Source organism: Adiantum capillus-veneris, chromosome 21 (genome assembly GCF_014529385.1).
Source record: "Adiantum capillus-veneris isolate H3 chromosome 21, ASM1452938v2, whole genome shotgun sequence".
Lineage (NCBI taxonomy): Eukaryota > Viridiplantae > Streptophyta > Polypodiopsida > Polypodiales > Pteridaceae > Adiantum > Adiantum capillus-veneris.
Window position 1 is genome coordinate 80,286,463 of NC_140951.1, and position 15,658 is coordinate 80,302,120.

The window sequence follows — 15,658 nt, forward strand, 5'->3', positions numbered from 1 at the left end:
AGCATCTCGATACTCTGTGTGTGTGTGTGTGTGATAGAAAGGTATGCCATTTCCCTCTTGAATAACAGGTCTTGAGTTCAATTCTCCTCATTTGATAGATCTTTAAGGTCTCTTGGGATAGTTTCCTATGACGTTAAAACAATCTTCTTCTGGGGTGTGTGTGTGCGCGCTAATAAAAAGAGGAAAATGGTCTAACCTTTCTATCACCCAAGTGTGGTAAATTGGTTATGCCATTTCCCTCTTGAATAAATGGCCTTGAATTCATTGAAACTCTCTTCGTCGGATAGGTTTGTAAGGTCTCTTGGGATAGTTTCCTACGACGTTAAAACAATCTTCTCTGTGTGTGTGTGTGTGTGTATCCAAGAGAAAGATTAATAACTCTCTCCCTTAGTTCAACATGCACCCACTACTCACCCACACAATAGCATTCGAATTAGTGAGATTCAGCCTCTCTCATTTTTGGGCGCCCCCTTTGCTGATGGGTTAGGCAAAGTCATTGCAGCCGCCAAGTGTCGACTTTGCCTCTTTTGAGTTAATTTCCTAGTACCCACCAACTTATAAAGTGTAGTGAGGGGCCTAAATGACTAGAACAGAGCCTGGTCATCCTTTTACAACTTGGATTTTAGTGCCGATTGGCCCGTCCATCTCGTGGCGGCCTGCCCTTCCCGATTGCGGGTGAAAATCTTGGCCGTCGACCGTTTCACACTGGCCACACATTGTCCAATCATTTGTGAATTCAAAAAGAGGGTCCCAAAAATTAAATAAAAATCAAGGGAAAGAAACCAACAACTAATGTTAGTGGTTGCCACAACCTCGTGACACTCGCCACAGCCTTGTGACATACCTCCCTCTTGAAATCGCAAACGTCCTCGATTGCATGCCAGATATACATGCCATAGGTGATTTAGTGTGATTAGCACCCTTTCATCATCACATGTATCTGCAAGAAAGGTCATGAATCGCAGATACAAATGACTTAATGAGACCTTCATAATTTTGTCATTTCATCTACGATAGAAGTGAGCATAATATCTTTAGGATTTGGAAAACAATGTCCACTTCTATTGCACTGAATCCGTATGTACATTTGATGTGCTAGCTCCATCATTCCCCTCCTTTGAGCACGTTGAGTTGGGGAATACGTAGGCTCAAACCCAAAGGCCTCAAGGTAAAGTTGCAATACATTTGGTGACTCCAAAAGTTCACACTCTTCCATCCACTTTGCATCCATAGGTGGATAGTTCTTGAACTTCACCAAATACCCTCTTGCAACCTGTCCCTTAACTTTTCTTTCCTTAGGTGCCAAAATCTGCTCAGGTACCAAGATCTCATCAAGTTCCTCCACTTCTGGCTGACTTGAACGTGACCTCTTTCTTTTGTAGAGCATGAAGGGGTGAAGCAATCTCGGTAAAGTTCCTGATAAACCTTTTGTAGTTAGAGCATAAGCGCAACAAGCTATGGACATCATGCACAGTCTTCAAATCTGGCCATGTCCTAATTGCTTCAACCTTGGCAAGATCCATTCGGACACCATCCTTTGACACTGTGTGGCCAAGAAAGTGAATCTCTTCCAAGAAGAACTCACTTTTCTTAGGATTGACAAGCAACCTGTGACTGCGTAGCTCTTCGAAGACAATGGTCAAGTGACGCCTATGCTCCTCTTCATTCTTTTAGTGGACTATCATGTCGTCAAAGAATGTGCCGACAAACTTTTGACGTGGGCGGAAAAGCCGATCCAATTGAACATAGCAAGAGCATTTGTAAGACCGAAGAACATCACTAAGAACTCATATAGACCAAATGTTGTCCTAAACGCAGTCTTGTGCACGTCCTTTGGCCTGATACGAATCTGATGGTACCCACTCTTAAGGTCTATCCTGCTGAAAATTGCAGCACCCGCTAGTCGGTCAAGAATACCATGAATCCTTGGAATGGGAAACCTGTTCTTGATGGTATTCTTGTTCAACGCACGATAATCAATACACATGCGCCAAGAGCCAGGGTAGAAGGATCATTATCTCTTTCTGTTGAGCCGCACTAACCTTGTAGGGAGGCCTATTTGGTGGGCTACAACCTGGCACCAAATCTATTGCATGATCCTCAGGCCTCTCCGGCGGCAATTGAGACGGTAATGAATCAGAAAAACAGTCACTAAACTCTTGCAAAAATGCTGACCTTTCTTTACCTAACACAAATAAGTTTGATTGACAATTATCTAAAACATCACGTGAAAAAATCAAGTACACAAAAAGATGATTCTTAATAACAAAAGTGATAGCCGAAGCAGACACAATAGGGACAGACTCCCCTTTAAGCTTTACATCGAGGATGTGAGTTTTGCCCCTATGCTGAAGGGTGATCTTTTTGTTGAAGACATCCAACACCCCATGTATACGGAACATCCACGAGATTCCCAACAATGCATCGTACCCTTCCAATGGCATGATGTAAAATTCTTTTGTGTCCACACATGACTGAATATGCAGACGCAACTTTCTATTGATAGGCGTAACACACTGAGTGGCCAGGACATGCCAACCTTGCCTCTGCTGTGTACCCCATCTCTTCAGCTTTGATTCCCAGCTTAATGGCCAACTCTGGTGAGATAAAGTTTGCTTTAGCATCTGGATCAAAGCAAATAAGTGCCGTCTGGTTTCTGACTTTACCCCATGCTCTACATAACTCGTTGGCATCCGTGCTTGGTCTGTCACCCACCATGTCTGGCACTAAACCTGCCGTGGGCTTGGGCTTCTTTTCTTTCTTGTCCTCTTTATCATCTGAGTCAGTTGATCTTTTCCTTTGTGGACAATCTGTAGCAAAGTGACCAGGCTGCTCGCATATAAAGCATTTACTCTCAGCCATTAAGACCTTCTTTTCCTCGAACAAGTTGTGCACAAAAGGCTTCCTTTTCTTTTTCTTGGCCTATCCTTCAAATGTCTCGGCTGAGTCCTTGCCTTTGTTTGCCTTTTTTGACCCTTGGGACGCTTCAGGAGTTACTTTCACAACGGACTTCTTTGCTGAATTTTTCTTTTGCTGACCCCCTTTCACGTTGCCCTGAAACCCACTGTTCTCTCTCTTTAACAAGGCAAGACCAGTGTTGGCAACTTCCATAAGCTGAGTGAGGGTAGCCACTCTGTTCTTTGTGTAGTAATCTCGAAGCCCTTTAGGCAACCCACAACAATACCTCTCAATCTGCTCTGACAGTGGCACAAATCTGTAGGAGGTTACTGAGCAATGCTTTATAAAACCTCCGATTGTACTCTTGTAGGCTCTTGCAAGTAGCCGTAGTGAGTTGGTGCCAATCCGTCATGACATCGGCTTCAAATTCATTTGACAGCAACGCAGACGCAAACATTTGCTTGAAGTATACCCATGTGGCGGGTGCCTGTCTTAGAGGCCTCTGTAAAATTCCCTCTTGCATAAGTTGTATCAAACTGCCGAAGGAAAGTAAGAGCCTTTGCCTTATCCTGAAAGCTACTGAAAGTGCTAAACTTTACTGCTACACCACCTTCTTTGTAAGCTTTTGGCTTTTCCAGTGCCCCCATATTGTCATAGGGAATTGTCTGCAACATGCGCATTGTAATAGGGGTCATCGACATTCCTTGGCCATTGACATTTTGCATCGTCTAGCCGCTATCCAGAAAAACCAGCCATGCCAAAGTTGCCCTGTGGCACCCCAAACTAGCCCTGATTGCTCTAAAAGCCTTGCTGCATGCCGATATTACTATATAGGGGGTTTGGCATCATGCCTTGCATACCCTCAAACATTGTTCCTGGCATATACTGCATTTTCTAGCATACTTTGGAACACAGATTCACCCTCGAAATACCCAGGATGTATCGTGGGTGGTGGAAAAACCTATTGCATAGCATGGAAACTGGTTCCCTGTCCATTTAATGCAACATGCGGACTCTAAAAGGTGGCTGGCTGAACTGGTAAAGCTTGTGGAGTAGACGTCCTAACCACCTGTTTGTGGACAGAAAGAACTTGTTGTGGAGCCCCATGTGACTCCGCAACATGAGAGTGCTCCCCACCATGCCGGGACACACAAGGGACCCAGGCTTGAGCCTCAACAGGCTCTACTGCATGAGGCGGTTGCCTTGTCTGCTATGGTGGCATTGGCGATGCTTGCAGATATTCCATAAACCTAGGATTTTGCACCAACCGAGAGAACACACTCACAGCAGCAACCAACTGAGTCCTGAACGCATCATCTTCAAGTTGCCTAGTCATAAAGCCCTGCACTGGTGGAGCATTCACATCAACAAAAGGTACAAACAGGCGTGGCTGCGAACTCTTGCCAATCTCAAACATAGTAGGAATTGCGTGCCTGTCCTATGAAGAGGAACCCTCTTCCATGATGCCTTTCTCTTCGTCGGCCATAGTGTAATCCTACATTCTCTACTCTGTGTCTTCACCAAAAACCAACCGAGGCTCACTTCTTGAGGAAAAAGTGATTCTGTCCCGACAACGGAACCATGAAACCAGCCCGTAGGGCGGTAGAATTTGGCTTTCACCTGAAACTTTACTTTAGACTTTAGGACACAGAGAAACTTTGCAACTAAAAACCTGTAACGGGAATTGACACTTCAAACACACACGAGAATTGACACCTGTTGGCCCCAAAGACTGGCGCCCCTTTTGGTATTTCTTTGTTGTATTCAAAGAGGGAATAAAACCTGCGATTTTCTACGAGCTTTCCCGCATAATCTGGGCTGAAAATGACCTGTTTTGGCTCGATTTCGGCAGCATAACTGTACTAGGATGCTTCACAGACAAAATCCCCATGCCAAAGGTGACTTTCCCGGCGCATACGGACACTTTCCCAAACGTGGCGAGAATCTGCAGCACACTGAATTATCTGTTTTCTGCCCCGAAAATGCACCGGAACACGTGTATAGCAATCCCCTCGCTTCCCCGAAGCTCTTGGGGATATTAGGGATCAATTAGGGTAAAAACCCTAAACCTGCAAAAATACACAGCAAGATGTATTTTTCTCTTTTGGGCTCTGTTCCGCGTGCCGGTTGCATCTGTAGCAAGCCCTCAAGCTCCCGCACTTGTAGAGCTACTTGCTTTTGAGGACGAGATTTCTCGCGTGAAATCTCTTCGAATCCACCTGTACCTGCGGGGGATTAGCAACTAGCTAATCTTGTATCTGTGCAAGAGGCTCTTGCCTCGGTAATCGCGCATGAACCCACATAGCCTATACATACAGATGAAAAGCCCTCGAGCGGGGCATCATGTGTCTGTATTCAAAGGGGGAGAGAGATGCATGAGAGCGGAATCATCGTGCTACATAAGACAGGGGAGAAGGCAAGCTTTCCATTAAAGCTGTGAAACCTACACCCACTACTCACTTACACAATAGCATTCAAATGAGTGAAATTCAGCCTCTTTCTCATTTTTGGGTGCCCCCTTTGTTGATGGGTTAAGACAAGATGACCTGCAGTCGCCGAGTGTCCACTTTTCCTCTTTTGAGTTAAATTCCTAGTACCCACCAACTTATAAAGTGTAGCGAGGGGCCTAAATGACTTTGAACAGAGCCTAGTCACCCTTTTACAACTTGGATTTTAGTGCCGACTAGTCCGACCATCTTGTGTGACCCGCCCTTCCCGATTGCGGGTGAAACTCTCGGCCGTCGGCCATTTCACACTGGCCACACAATGTCCGGCCATTTGTGACTTCAAAAAGAGGGTCCCAAAAATTATATAAAAATCAAGGGAAAGAAACCAACAACTAAGGCTAGTGGTCCCGAGCCTCGGCAGCAAGTTGATACAGAAGGGAGACTACAATTGGAGGTTGATCAGTATGGCCTATGGTTTGCCTGGCGGCCCGTTCTTCAGAGTCGTTGAGGACAGACCCGAGCCTCTCCCAGTGACAGTGCATGCTTTCTAGCTGGAGCCGAGTATGATGGCATACAGGGCAGCTTCATTAGGGCTGAGTGACGGCACCAGGCATCCATTCAGCTGCATGGCCAAGACCTTTCTTTTCTGTGGACCACGGTATCCATTGGCACTACAGATCACTTGTGGCTCTTTCTACCTACCTGTTCGTGATCTAGCTGTTGTAATTGTGTTGTTGATTAGGGGAGAGTCTCCCTTCTCTTTTGTGCATTGTACCTCTTGTTAGGGGTGATGTAGCCCACTGGGCAGATTAAAAACTAATACAAGTTCTTTTTTGGCACAAAAAATAGAGAAAGGAAAAGTTTGTCCTTTCAAGTGTGGAACAACGAGTGCTTGGCTTCATTCATGCATATTTGACACCACAGTCAATGTCATGGACTTCAGAATGTATTGGCAGGCCTTTACATTCTTTATTTTTACTGCCATCATATCAAATACATCCTCAAACGTAGGTTTGCTTCAGAGAAGTGCTTATATGAGAGTCCATGAATGTATTGGCAGGCCTTTACATTCTTTATTTTTACTGCCAGCATATCAAATACATCCTCAAACGTAGGTTTGCTTCAGAGAAGTGCTTATATGAATGTAGAATAGACAAAACTTTCTTGATTTTATAATTGAATGTAACCCTTTGTTAGCAAGTATCTTGTTTTTGTAATATTTTAGAGTCCATAAGCAGATTGAAAAATAATCTGGTTTTGTTTTTTCACATGGATTATAACGTTTTTTTCTGCAAGCATGTTGGTTTTCTAACATGTGCATCCATGAGAGACTGATAAGTTATGAAACTTGCTATTAGATACCATACGGACCGTTGAAGGTTATTCTGATATCATAGTGTTGAGACATTTCGAGAGTGGAGCTGCCAAGCAAGCAGCTGCAGCAGCAACAATACCTGTTATCAATGCTGGTGATGGTCCTGGTCAGCATCCTACTCAGGTTGGCTTTTGAAACAGTCAATATTGTTCAATCTCTTAGTAAATGACCATAAGCTTGTTCTGCTGGTTCGGTTTTTATTAAGCCATTTTGTTGAGCAGGCTCTTCTAGATGTTTATACTATTCAGAGAGAGATTGGACGCTTGGATGACATCAAAGTGGGCCTTGTTGGTGATCTTGCTAATGGGCGAACTGTGAGGTCATTGGCATACTTGTTAGGGAAGTACCACGGTGTAAAACTGTTTTTTGTGGCACCGGATGTTGTCAAAATGAAGGTTCCTCTCTCTCTCTCTCTCTCTCTCTCTCTCTCTCTCTCTCTCTCTCTCTCTCTCTCTCTCTCTCTCTGTGCGTGTGTTTATTGGTAGGTCTTTCTGAGTGGTCATACTATTGTGATCTCCTGGCCACCAAAGTCCAAATCTTCTACCTCCTTGTTACCCCTCCCACTTGGCCTTTTCTATGACCTGTTAAAATAGGTGCATGCATTGAACCTAAGACCTCTTGGTCATCATGGAGTTTGAGGGCAGTGGAGGACAAGTCTAGCCCTAGAGCCTAGTAAAGCTTCCGAGGACGTTGTTGTTCCTACATGTAGTTCAGATACAGAGAATTTTCTACCTCTTCGAGTTGATAAAAATGTAATTGGTAGAAGATTTGGGAGCCGAATAGTAGTCTTGGTATTTTCGACCCTAACTGTGTGGATTTTGGCCCTTGGGATCATATCTTTATGGTGAGCGGCATACTTTGTATATTTCATCGTGGGGTAGGCGTCGTCAAAATGTTCATTTTACCAGAAGATTGTGTGTGTGTGTGTGTGAGAGAGAGAGAGAGAGAGAGAGAGAGAGAGAGAGAGAGAGAGAGAGAGAGAGAGAGAGAGAGAGAGAGAGAGAGAGAGAGGATCACTCATGAGATGTGTAGAGGCTAGGTGAATCTTATTATTTTTGGACTTTGGAAGAACCTAAAAGCAAGGATTTTGTTGATGCAACCAAGAATAAATGAAAATAGTATCCATCTTACCATCGTACTTACTAAGCTGGATCTTCTCGCAACAATGAATGAATGTTCTCGATGTGGCTTTTGTAGTGGCCTCCACAATGGTTTTGGTCAGCCTTTTGTAACCCGATTGGAAAGGTGTGTCAGATCGATGTGCCAGGGAAGCAGTGAGCTTGCGCATAGCCCATGCTCGTGCTTGCTGGGGCCTCTGTCTCAACCTTTAAGCATTGTGCTTCCTTCTTTGCCTTTGTGTTCAAGCCTCGTACCTCCTTCGCTCCCTCTGCAGTCAACAAGTTGCACTCAAAGACAAACCATCGCTCCTCCTGCTCAGCTGTTCCTAATGCTCTTTACATCGCGTCTCCTCTTATCGCATCATCATGCACTTCATCATCTTCATCATAGCATTGATAGGATTGAGTAAGTGTCACAAAGTGATGATGTGGCATGACCAACTGACAGAGAAATGGCCAAGTGGACAAGAGAAACTAAACGGACTAACTTGAAGAATTTATGAAGCACCGGCCGTGGGGCCAGAAACCCTAAATGACAGAAGCAGATCACACGGATGTTGATGTGGTAGGGTTGTACGGAATTTTGCGGCACGTGCCACGTGGCAAGATGTACGGATTTTTGCAAATTACGTTGGCTGCTTTTGGGAATCACCAACGCTAGCTTTTGGGTGAAAGTGCTTTTGAACTGATTGCTTTTGGGGCTCTGCTTTTGGGCATCCCTTGTAAAGTTTAAAAGAGCCCTTGGGGCCTCACTCTGCATAGCATTTAGACGCAGATTTTGAGAGTAGACCCTTGAGAGTTGTACCTTGTTGTGATCAATAAATAAAGAAATACCGAAAGAGGCGCCAATCTTTGGGGCCAATGCTTTTGGGCGCGGAACTCTGCTATGCCGTCTCTCTCTCTCTCTCTCTCTCTCTCTCTCTCTCTCTCTCTCTCTCTCTCTCAAAGTCCAGTGATTTTGAAGTTTCTATTCGTGTGTTGCTATTGATTTCTCGCTTGGAGTGTCCAAGCCTGTTACAGTATTAAAGCTCAGAAAGATTCTTCTTCTACGGAGGATTCGATCCTTCTACAACACAAATTCTCGAGGAGAACATGATAGAACAATAGAGATTTTATCTGTATGTGAAAGAATCTCCGTGCCTCGACCCCCGACTCATTAGCCATTCCCACCCTTCGTACATCGAGCGCACTCCCGTCTTCATTGACGGTCTTAAAGGGCATAAGCCATAAAGAACCCTAGATTACACATGGGTTCTTGTAGAGAATGTGACAAAAATAACACCGCTTGGTGGGTGGGGGGGGGGGGGAGGGCGAAGAATAGCTGAAATCCGGCGCAGGAATCGAAGAAAATTCAAAAGAGTGAAGACTTGGACAAATTCTTGGTGGAAAGTTTGCCATAGCAGAGTACAAACGTTGACTACAGGTCGACACATGTGTGAAAAGACTGATCAGGTACTCCAGAGAACCGAGATTTGCGAAAAACCTGAAGAATTACCCGATTGATGAGATTTACTGGTGATGGGTAGATGAGTGCAGAAAGAGTTGGACAGAGCTCTTGACTAGAAGATAAGCTAGAGAGTTCCAGACCAGCCGAAGAGCACGGAAGAAAAGGAAAGACGAAAGCGGGACTTGTACCACTGCCCCTGATTAGATGGATGAAAGTACTGAACTTTGTAAAGCATGGGGCAAAGTGCGAGACCAGGAAGCCCTTATTTTTCTTTGATGGAGGAGCCAAGGCCAACTTTATTTCAACCGAATTGGCGGCTTGACTTGGAATTACGAGGAAATGGGGCCACAAGTGGAGGCTATTCTAGTGGCACCCAGTCGGGATGTTGCCATTACACCTGTCATTGGCAAACATTGTTTGCATTGTGAGGGGTATTTAGGGCATGTGGACTTTTAGATCATGCCTTTGGAAGGGTGTAACGTCCTCCTAGGAATCCCTTGGTTCCACAAGAATAGCGCCGTGGCTGATTATAGGGCAAGGAAAGCCCATCTTGAAGAATGAGAAGGGCAAAGAGATTGAACAGAAAGGTGAGTCCGTCCCACTTGATGAAATCCAGTTGTCACAAACTGATGACGTGGCATGACCACTCGTGGCAGGACAGGTGACGTGGTAGGCTGTAAGAACAGGTCCGGAATTCACGTTGACAGGTGTTGACGTGGCAAACAATATGGATTTCCGCGATCTGCGTTGGCGGCAGTTGACATGGCAAACTGTACAGAAATCCGTAATATACACTAATTGCTTTTTATGACAGATTTTAGACTAGATGCTTTTTGGGATGGGTTGCTTTTGAGTTGATTTGCTTTTGGGGCATCCCACTGATTTCTGTTTGGATTTCAGGGATACTGATGAGTTGACAGTATTTTGCTAGATGACTTTAAGTACTTCGACATGGGAATTCCCGAAATGAATCTGATTTACGTGTGCTCTTTCATGTGAGTAGTGTTTGAGTGCATGTTTAAAAGACGAAATGACTGCAGCATTTCAGTCTTAAGATTCCATATGAGATGGACATGATAGCAATAATAATTGGTCAATCCAACATGAGTGAGATCGGGTATCGATCTAGATGAGATTGCTAAACACGTTGCCAATAGATCATGGTCCGATATCTCGATGGACTTTTATGATTTGATTTGAATGTTCAGTGACTGTCGTTTTGTGCAAGTGCTGGATTTGTGGTGTCTATTGTGTCAGTGCTTATAGTCGGTGTCTAGTGAATTGGAGAAGAGGACCCTTGGGAGTTGTACTTTGTTGTGATCAATAAATAAAGAAATACCGAAAGGGGCGCCAGTCTTTGGGGACGATGCTTCTAGGTGCAGAACTCCGCCATGCCATGTCGAATCTCTCTCTCTCTCTCTCTCTCTCTCTCTCTCTCTCTCTCTATTAAAGTCCAGTGATTTTGAAGTTTTTGTTCATGTGTTGCTATTGATTTCTCACTTGGAGTGTCCAAGCCTGTTACAGTAAGCCTCTTGTATACTGATTTGGAAGGTGTGTCGGAAGGTTTTGGCAAGCCTCTTGTAATCCGACTTGAGGAGCATCGGATCGATGTGCTAGGGAAGCAATGAGATCGCGCATAATCTTACGCTCTTGCTTGCGAGGGCCTCAGCCTCAGCCTTGAATCATTGTGCTTCCTTTGTGCTCAAGCGTTGTGCCTCCTTCACCCCCTTTGCAGGTGCTCAAAGACAAAACATCACTCCTCATGCTCAGCTACTTTTTGACGCTCTTTACGAGTGTCTCTTTTTATCATATCATGTCCATCATTATCTTCATCATAGCATCGCTGGGATTGAGTAAGCCTGATGTAATCCGATTTGGAAGGTGTGTTAGATCAATGTGCTAGGTTTTGGCAAGCCTTTTGTAATCGCATTTGGAAGGTGCATCGGGTTGATGCGCTAGGGAAGCAATGAGATCGTCCATAGCCTTGCGCTCCTGCTTGCGGGGGCCTCTGACTTAGACTTCAAGCACCCCGCTTCCTTCTTTGGCTCTATGTTCAGGCATCGTGCCTCCTCCACCCTCTCTGCAGCCAACAAATTGCGCTCATAGACAAACCATTGCTCATGCTCATCTGCCTTCTGATGCTCTTTATAGTGCGTCTCCTCTTATCGTATCATCATGCCCATCATCATCTTCATTATAGCATCGATGAAATTGAATGGAATGGGCAGTGGGGCACATGGCGAAGGGGTAACATGAGGGTCTTTTGTTGTAGAGATATCACTTTCTTGATGTTCGGAGGTAATACAGTCTACCGAGGTGGCAAAGCTATCATTCAGGAGTTTTGAACCCCCAAACCGTGTTAGGGAATAAAGGCCTAAGTGCCTTGTACTTATAACTTATAAGTTAAAAAGACTTATAAGTGAGGGGGCCCAAGTGTGAATGGCCCCCTAGTCACTTACTCATATACTCAAATGTGAAGCCCAAAAATATAGTAGCGTGGCTTTTCCCAAAATCCAACGAGCTCTCTCTCTCTCTCACGTTTTCTCTGCGTGAGCATCCTCAGCGCCTCTCTCCCCTTCTCCTTCACTCTCATTGCATAGGACAGCAAGTGGGCTCTCTCTCCTGCTCCCCCACACATGGTATCAGAGCTTTAGTTTTTCCAAGAGAGCCATCTTCGCAACACAGATCAGAATTCTGTTTTTGCTCGCTGCGGGAAGGATATTCAACCGTTTTCGATCAACTCTGTCGCGAAGGGATCCTCTCACCATGTAGAATCGACCTCCAGTGACAGTTTCCCCAAAAATTAGGGTTTCAAAAACTGGCGAACAGCAGCCTATTTCTGCTGAAATTGACCAATTTCGGGGTCAATTTGATGCAATTTCATTAGGGCAAGTCTCACAGGTCAATCTTACAGGTGTTTCCACCAACGAGGTTCTGAAAATTCAGCAAAACAGGTGTTTACAGGTCTGATTTTTGTCCTAAAACAGGGAATTTCAGCAAGCAAATGATGTATACACCTTGTGGAAACCTTTGGTAAGGGTTTGGCAGTGAATGTACGCCGTTTTGGGGTGATTTCGCGTGAAATTTGCTCGCTGTTTTTCTGTAACAGCAAGCTGTTTTTTGCCCGATTGCGCACATTTGGGCGTGTTTAGGTCGGCAAAACAGGGTTTCAGTGTTTGCAATCACTCAGAATGGCTTCTAGCAGTGAAAGTGGCAATTTGTTGCACATTCGCAAGCTTGAAGGTGCCCATAACTTTGCTATATGGAAGAAGCAATGTTATAATGTGATGTTGGAGAAGAAACAGGTGAAACCTATTAAGTTACAGGGTGTGAAACCGGTTGATATGGAGGTTGAAGAATGGGAAGAAGTGGACGAGTTGGCTCGCTCCACGATCATGCTTTCGGTGTCTGACAATTTACTCTTCAATGTAGAGAATGAGCAGACAGCATGGGGCATGTGGAAGCGTTTAGACGAGTTGTATGCACAACAGAGTGCTGCCAGTAAAGTGTATTGGCTTAAGAAGCTTATGGATCTCCGCATGAAGGAGGGCACGCACATGTCAGTACACCTCAATGAATTCAATTCTATTTTCAGCCAACTGACAGAGCTGAAATTCACGATTGATGAGGAGTTCAAAGCTACTTTTCTGCTATGCACATTGCCCGAGAGTTGGGATGTATTCCGGACAGCTCTTAGTAACTCAAGTGCGTCACTTAAGTATGCAGATGTAGAGAGTTCTCTCTTGATGGAAGAGATGAACAGGAAGAACACCACAGGTGGGTCTTCTAATGCATTGCACTTGAGAGGCAGGTCTCAACAGAGGGAGAAATCTGACAGTAAGGACAGGGCACGCAACAAATCTCGTAGGAAAGATGTTGTGTGTCATCATTGTGGAAAGAAAGGGCATTATAAACGGGAATGCTATGAGTGGAAGAAAGAGAAGAACAAGGGTGCTGAAACTGATACAAAGGACAAGGGAAATGCCAAGAAGAGCACTGTGTTGATTGAGGAAATCAATGTTGCTAGTAGTTGTGACAGTGACAGCAGCACTGATGTACTCAATGCCTCTTCTGTGGATGCACATACCCTTGCTATGGGTTCTGATGTGGACATGCATACTTGGATTCTTGATTCAGGTGCCTCCTTTCATGTAACACCTCATAGGGATTGGTTTACACAGTACTCAGGTGAGGTGCAGGGCACTGTTTATTTGGGAGACAACTATGCATGTGACATTGCAGGTATTGGCAGTGTCCAGTTTTCTTTTGCTGATGGTATGACTTTTGTTTTGCACAAAGTGCGACATGTGCCACAACTCAAGAAGAGTTTGATTAGTACAGGGCAGCTAGATGATGCAGGCTATCACACCACTTTTGGTGATAGCAAGTGGAAAATTTGTAAAGGGGCCCGGATTGTAGCCAAGGGTTGTAAATCGGACACTTTGTATCCTTTGCATGTATCTAGTGTGCGTGACCATGTTGTCGCCGTAACCGAGCAGCCAAGTGTTTCTTTGTGGCATGGCCGGTTGGGACACATGAGTAAAAGAGGAATGGAAACTCTGTCTCGTTGTGGTTATTTGCCGTGTTTGAGGTATGCTGATTTTTCTCATTGTGAGCACTGTATTTACGGAAAGCACAATCAAACACCGCACAAAAGGTCACTTTCTTTGAAGTTTGACAGGTTAGACTTAGTGCATTCCGATGTATGTGAAATGCCACAGTTGTCCTTAGGGGGAAAGAAATATTTTGTCTCGTTTATCGATGATGCTACACGTAAGGTGTGGGTGTATCCAATACGTGCTAAAAGCGATGTTTTGGATACTTTCAAGAAGTTTCTTGCGTTTGTTGAGAATCAAACTGACAAGAAGCTTAGGTCTTTGCGCTCAGACAATGGGGGGGAGTATGTATCAAAAGAATTTATTGACTTTTGTGCTACTAAAGGTATTAAAAGAGAGCTCACGGCTCCTTTTAATCCCTCTCAGAATGGAGTTGCAGAGAGGTTGAACCGGACTATCCAAGAGAAAGTTCGGAGTTTGCTGTCACATGCTGCATTACCTCATGGTTTTTGGGCAGAAGCTGTGCAAATAGCTATTCACTTGATTAATCGCTCACCTAGCAAGGCTTTGGGTGGAAAGGTGCCTGAGGAGGTGTGGTCTGGCAAGCCACCCTCATATGCACATTTAAGAGTGTTTGGTTGTGAGGCCTATGTTCACATCCGGAGTGAACTGCGCACCAAACTAGAACCAAAGTCTCATAAATGCATTTTCCTAGGATATGGTGAGGATGGTGAAATGGGGTATAGATTATGGGATCCCGCATTACGGAAAATCATACGCAGCAATGATGTCATCTTCAATGAGAATTGCATGCACAAACAGCCCACAAAGGTCGAGGAAGTGCGCCGGGTTGTTTTTCGTGAAGATGTTACATATGGACAGCCAAGAAGGCCCAATGTTCAGCAGCCTTTACATGCTGAAAATGGTGCTGAAAATCAGCCATTAGCTGCTGAAAATCAGCCCCAACAAGTTGCCATTGATGCACCACAGGTAGGGGAATAGATGGATGCTCCTAGACCGCCCGTTATTGCGATGCAACCGGCTAAACAGCCTGCTGTTTTTGATGGTTTACAGGCTGAAAATCCACCTGTTATGGATCATTGGGTGCGTAGGTCTACTCGGGTGACAAGGCCCCCCGATAGATATGAACCGTCTTTGGACTATGTCATGCTTACTGATTGTGGTGAGCCGTCTTGCTATAAAGAGGCTATGCAACGGGAAGACAGTAAGAAATGGTTCAAAGCAATGGTTTCGGAAATGCAGTCTTTGGAGAAAAACCATACATGGGACTTGGTTGATTTGCCTAAAGGGCATAAGGCTCTGCCATGTAAATGGGTTTACAAGACCAAGGTCACATCTGATGCTTCTTCTAAGTACAAGGCACGTTTGGTTGCTAAAGGGTACAAGCAAAAGCATGGTGTTGATTTTGATGAGATTTTTTCTCCTGTTGTAAAGCTTGCCACATTACGCCTTATTTTAGGCCTGGTTGCTTCTGAAGATATGGAGTTAAAGCAAATGGATGTCAAAACAACGTTTTTGCATGGCGATTTGCTTGAGATGATCTATATGATGTAGCCAGAAGGTTTTGTGTCAAAGGGGCAAGAGAAGAAAGTATGTAGACTCTTGAAGAGCTTGTATGGTTTGAAACAGTCTCCCCGTGCATGGTATCACAAGTTTGATACATTCATGAGGTCTCAAGGATACAAAAGAAGTAATTCTGATCACTGTTTGTATATCAAAACGGCAAGTGATGGATCTCTTCTATTGCTGATTTTGTACGTTGATGACATGCTTATTGCGGGTAAAAATGTCACGGA

The 15,658-nt window shown here is 44.6% G+C and overlaps 1 protein-coding gene across 2 annotated transcripts in view; it reads left to right on the plus strand.

The window, feature by feature from the left end:
- Positions 1-15,658, plus strand: part of LOC147431218 (aspartate carbamoyltransferase, chloroplastic-like) — a 93,123-nt gene that overhangs the window by 65,235 nt on the left and 12,230 nt on the right. Inside the window, exons 2-3 of one of the 2 annotated variants that reach the window (XM_086493846.1) lie at positions 6,704-6,843; positions 6,942-7,115. In XM_086493846.1, coding sequence (XP_086349972.1) covers positions 6,704-6,843; positions 6,942-7,115 — 314 coding nt within the window. The remainder of the gene's footprint in view (positions 1-6,703; positions 6,844-6,941; positions 7,116-15,658) is intronic. The other variant, XM_086493847.1, reaches the window with a different exon arrangement.